Source organism: Lactuca serriola, chromosome 3 (genome assembly GCF_051521515.1).
Source record: "Lactuca serriola cultivar US96UC23 chromosome 3, Lser_US96UC23_V15, whole genome shotgun sequence".
In the NCBI taxonomy this organism is placed as follows: Eukaryota; Viridiplantae; Streptophyta; class Magnoliopsida; order Asterales; family Asteraceae; genus Lactuca; species Lactuca serriola.
Genome location: NC_136410.1, coordinates 40529804 through 40535717, shown reverse-complemented (window position 1 = coordinate 40535717; position 5914 = coordinate 40529804). Strand labels below are relative to the sequence as shown.

General features: G+C 32.5%; 1 protein-coding gene and 1 long non-coding RNA gene across 2 annotated transcripts; one reads left to right on the top strand and one right to left on the bottom strand.

Moving 5' to 3' along the window:
* Positions 1–1667: 1667 nt before the first annotated feature.
* On the top strand, positions 1668–4677 carry LOC145092006 (poor homologous synapsis 1). The gene is made up of 9 exons (XM_079029876.1): positions 1668–2011; positions 2977–3093; positions 3202–3267; positions 3331–3434; positions 3547–3603; positions 3677–3721; positions 3833–4031; positions 4127–4154; positions 4292–4677. Exons 1-9 carry the CDS (start codon positions 1697–1699, stop codon positions 4348–4350), a joined length of 990 nt encoding a protein of 329 aa, XP_078886002.1. The 5' UTR covers positions 1668–1696; the 3' UTR covers positions 4351–4677.
* On the bottom strand, positions 4650–5609 carry LOC145092007 (uncharacterized). Its single transcript, XR_013702398.1, has 2 exons — positions 5201–5609; positions 4650–5100 (listed from the first exon to the last, which is right to left on the bottom strand). It is a non-coding gene; the product is annotated as an uncharacterized LOC145092007 (long non-coding RNA).
* Between the last annotated feature and the right edge of the window lie 305 nt (positions 5610–5914).

The window sequence follows — 5914 nt, the reverse complement described above, 5'->3', positions numbered from 1 at the left end:
TCTTATAATTTACTTTAAGATTCATACCTGAAAATTCGGATGTTACATTATAAATAATCTAGGCATGTATTTTATGTTAATAAATTCATATTTGTTTTAAATTTACGCAACCCTACAGTTGGATCCAAATAATGGTATCACCGGTTTCGACTATGACAATGATACACCCATGTCCACATTCCACTGTTGTTAGCTTTCCTACTAAAGTAATATAATAAACAATTATTTTTCATAGTTGTAATATCTTATGACGAATTAAAAATAAAATGGGCAATTAGATTTCATAATCATGCTTGGGTGGTCTATAGGAATGAAATGAATTCTCAAAGGAATTTTATATTAGATCTAAATGTAAATTATAGTTTTAATTATAATTGTAGAGTTTATAAAAAATTAGTTTTATAAAATTGTTTTGAATTTAGGTTTTTACCTAAGTTACCTATCCTAACTCATCACAAGCTTGTTTTAATTATAATTGTAGAGTTTATTAAAATTTAGTTTTATAAAATTGCTTTGAATTTAGGTTTTTACCTGAAGTTACCTATCCTAACCCATCACAAGTTTGTCTAGTTGACCCTTCAGACAAATGTTGTAAGTTTTCTCTTTTATATGTGTTTTCTTTATGATTTAAAATCAGATAAATTGAAGGAAATAGTAATGTACTTTACTTTTTTAACCAATATAAGAAATCTACTTTATTTTTTCACCAATAATAGGAATTTACTATGAATTCCTTACCCATTATAGCAATTTACTTCAATCTTTTTTACCTATAATAGTAATATGCAAATTGTATATATAATTTCTTTTGCCTACATGTTGTTAACGGATTAGAAAATGAATATGTGTATGACACCCTTCTCAACGACGGTGTAAAGTATGACCATACTCGGATATATGATAAAATTCATCATAAAATCAATAAATTTAATTTGTAGTGTTTAATTACTCCCTCCAAGAAGTTCGTAGAAATGCAGAGCTTGCCAATCTCAAGTGATACATATATTCATCCTACACGCTGAAAAAATTATCACAACCTATGAAGACATGCTATAAGTTATTAAAAACTATCCATGAAGACATAAAACTTTCTATGTACACATCGATGTATTTAGTGAATATATTAATGTTATGAATATAATAGTTTTAGCATCGATGTATTTTGGAAACACACTAATGTTAAGAAAATATATTCTACCATTTTCATTATAAATTATCTATACTTATGAATCACGAACCATTCAAACCAGCGGCGGCGTAGTGTTTTTACTAGTCCACAATAAGAGTTTATTGATGAATTAATTAAGTTTGTTAAAGTCAAATAACTTATTGCGTTTAACAACATAATTTTTCATCTTTATTGTAAATTTACCGGCTCTATGCATTTTCAATATTAAGCTCTATGCATAAAGTTTTTTCATAATTTAATCAATATTTTATTTAATTATATAGTTTTTTTTTTTCATTTACATTGACTCTAAATAAGCTTTATAAAAAAATTAGTATAGCGAAATATATTTCGAGTTTTTAGTTCCGTTTATTCTATATGCATATATGTGGCACAAAAAAGGTTTAGTAAAAAGTTTTACTGGTATGAAATGCTGTAAGAAAATGTATATAAAAACGAAGGAAGGTAGATAACTTGTGTTAACAAATTCAAAATTCGATCCGCGTGAGCAGTAGGAAGTAACGAAACATGGCGGGACCTCATCCATCCAACGGAAGCGAAAACGAGCATCAAGGAAGCATGTCAGTGACGACAACCACCGCCCCTATCGGAAACCACTGGGAAGTTCAATATGCTCGCTTCTTCAAGCGTCCTTCTCTCTCATCTGCCGCCGGCGCCGGTGGTTATCATCCTTCTCTCGTTCCCCAAGTCAAAAGGTCCAAGGGCTCATGGATTTCATCCTTCACTTCTCTCGCCAATCTCAAGCTACTAACCTCCACAAACGATAACTCTGATATTTCTCGCTCCATCATACTAACAGTTACTCTCGTCGACAACGTCATTGTGAGTTATCACTGTTTCATAGATCTCTTATTTTTTTAGTTCGATAACGGTTTGTACGCCTTATTTGTAGCCATTTTAGATCAATTCGGACTCGATTATGATTTTTCTGCAACCGTTTTGCAGTGGATCACAAATCCGCAACACCATTGAGCTATAATTCCTAAAATTATCTCTACTTTGGTTGATAGTTGATTTAATTATAATCATAAACGACTGAACTGTTTGAAATCCTCTGGTTATATGATGTTTTGTAAATCAGACACGATCAGAAAACTTTCATCTAGGCTGACTATTAGATTCATCTGGTTCGTTCATATACAGAGTTTGCAAGATGTAAAAATCTTCCACTCCCAAATTAATCAAATACAGAATGCACGTATGTGATTTACTACCAAGTCAAGACCTATCACTTTTTCGTGGAAAATGTTGGTTGTGCAAGCAATCATACAGTTTCCTTGTATAATACTATAATTCTAGTCTTATTCATCTTATTCATGCCTACTAGATTGATTAATTTCAACTAAACCTTGTTATTACAGATTCATCTCTCTGCTTTCGTTAGAGAGTTATGTGTACTGTTTGCTTTAAGATATTTCAGATGACTTCAGACAATATCTATGGTTTTCCTCTTTGTGCTTTGGGTTTTTAAGCTTTCTAAAATGTAGTGGCTATAATTTAAGCAACTGGTCCTCTTAATTCTAGAAATTAGGGATCAACAATAGTCTAGTGCTTCACATTGGAATAATTTGCTTCTTAAGTTACCTGATTACTAATATATCACAATGTAAATGTAATTGTTGATTGTTCTTGTGCTTATGTTGGTAGCCATTATGACTCTAATCTGTTTTGTATGCATATATATATATATATATATATATATATATATATATATATATATATATATATATATACACGTCATAAGTTAGTATGCATCTAACACAAGTTTGGATACTGAATCACTTCAGGAAGAGCATTACATTTCAAAGCTACATTTCACCTGGCCTCATGTCTCATGTTTGCCCGGATACCCTCCCAGGGGCAGCAAAATTGTATTCATGAGTTATAAAGATCATGCAGGCGATGTAAGAATCTCAAATTCGCTTGTTTAGTTTCTGTTTTCCTACTTATGCCCTTTGTTCTTCTACTACATCATATCATATTTCAGCAAATACCCTTGTCCTTTTTTGCAGATCCAAAAGTTTGCCTTGCGATTTCTCACAAGTGATGAGACTGAAAGATTTATGAATTTCATAAAGGTTCAACCTTTGCCCCTATGCAAACACATCACACATGTAATTATATAAACTTCTCTTTTACAGGATATCTTTGGACATGAGAAGATTGACCGGTCAACTCCTGATATCCCTGAATCCAAAACCCCATCTCAATCTGAGATCGTGCCTTCTCTTCAACCTGTAGATAGGTGGAAACTAAATACATTCTCTAACAAGTTATTGACTTTTTGAACAATATAATATATGTATGGATATTTGTAGTAAACTGTAAACTAACCACTCTTCTTGTGAAAATGCTAGAGATGCCAAAAGGAAGATTGTACTTGGCCTCTGTAGTCCAAATTCGCTATCTAAAAAGTAACTTTTCTTTGTATTTTACTATTTTTCCAAGTTGGAAGGTTTGAAAAGTCAACCCTCACTCTTTTTTCAGGTCAACACAGGAGTGGAGCCCAATAAGCTCTTCTCCAGCCTATAGGTAAGATGAAGAAATATGGAGCAACTCTGTTACAAATCTTCAATAACATTTCTTTGAGATTATTGCAAAAAATGTAAGCAGATGATCTGAGATTTTAACTTGTTTATGCAGACCAACACTTGACTGGAGTCCAATAGGGTCAAATGCTGAAACAATATTTAGTCAAAGCTCAAATCCCATAGAAGCCACACTTAGTCAAGATGTTCAAGAAAAGCTTTCAGCCTTTCCTCCTAGCTTCACATCATTATTGACCATGGCAACAACACAAGAAATTCTTTCTGAAGATGTCGTTCTGAAAAATGAAATCATGGTATTTTCTTTCATGCCCTCAATCTTTTCCATGTTATGTTGTGTAATGTCTCTGGTTTTTACATTATTTGTAACAAACTTGATTTTCTTCCACAGAAATATTTGGAAGACTCTTCCTTCCAAGGTATAAATTACCCGTTTTGTTGCATATTAAAGATTACTTTTAAAAATTTTGGACCAATTAAACCTGAAAAAAAAATGTACAACAAGGACTGAGATTGTAAATATTAATTAGATGTTGGTTTTATTTGGTGAGAACAGTGATGCTGAGCAAGGTACAGAAGGTGGTAACTGAATTTGAAGACATATTTCCGATGTAAAAAGTAAAAACTGCAGCTACATACAGGTACTAATACTAATATCTATCTATATTAGATAAACAAAGACTTTTTCTAGGCATATTGATGTTATAGTATCTCAAGTGTTTACTTTTTTTTTTTTTTAGAATGAGGCATTTTATATCATTAAACATTAACCAATATCCGTAAAAGGAAAAGAAAAGTAAAAAACCATGGTTGATTGTCTAAGGTGTTTTTTTCACCTATTATTCCTCCCTTTTAAAAGAAAAGGGTAGTGTTATTTCTACCCCAGAATTTAAAAACAATAATTGGAAAAATGATTAGACGGTAGAAATAAATATAGATAGGGTAGGAATAAATGAAGCTTGGAGCACCATACATGTGGAAACCTCCACCTACAATGATAAAAGCAAAGCACGACTAATTGCCTGGAAATCCTCGCACCATAAACAAAAGAAAGAAAAGGACAAACAGTCATGCCAAAATCCGCAAGTGTAATCCATAGCCTTAAATCGTAAACATCAACAAAGCGGATTTAACCAAAATTTAGTGCAGAAACAAATGATTGCATGATACAAAAATGGAAAGAATAAAAGCACAAAATATAGAGAGCGAATAAACTTCAAATATTCCTTCTTGCAGAGTGGCCACAATCTATGGCTTCTCAAAATTCCATTTTTCTTCTCATTATCTTATGCACCCACATGTTGATGATCCTCACACTTTCTCAAAATCCACCAAATGAAATTCCATTTGCTTGCGTCCAACAATCTACACAATGCAAATCTAGACTCTATCAACACAATCCACTCACCAAAAACAATATTTCTGCGTTATATTCAGTGGACATATCACAAATTCAAAACATCACCCATGGAGATCAACACCACCACCTTGTAACAGTCCCATGTTCTTGCAAAAACGTGAATAACACGGTTGCATACTTTTATGATACGGTTTATTCAGTGAAATTAGGCGATATATTATCAGATGTTTCCGATGAATTTTATAGTGGGCAAACTTGGGATGAAGGGACAAGATTTAAAGTTAACACGAATGCCACTATCCACTTATTGTGTGGATGCACAGGAAGCGAATCTCAAATTATGGTCACGTATACTGTACAGGAGATGGATACACTTCCTGATATTGCTAATTTGTTATCGGCTGAAGTGAGTGAGATTGAAAATGTGAATAAAGTTTTGCTTCAGAAACCGGGGTTTATAAAAGTCGGTTGGGTGTTGTTTGTTCCAATGTACAAGAACGGAGTTCCACCGTCACCATCACCGTTACCATTAAAGAAAAGTCAGTTTAATTAATTACAAATAGATATTAATCTAGAAATCATGTATCTTATTTACTTCTGGTAGCAAAGGGAATAGCCCGATATGATTTGCATCGCACTGACTTGACTTTATATTTGATTTTAAACTTATATTCTGATTACCTTTTATGGGAATGTTATTGAATGGTTTTATTTCTAAAAATGAAAAAATTGTTGGAGTATTTATCTTGGCAAATAAAAGAATTCAAAATAAAGCTGACCAGTCAACATGAGCTGCACGTGTGCTGCTAGTGTGTTTAC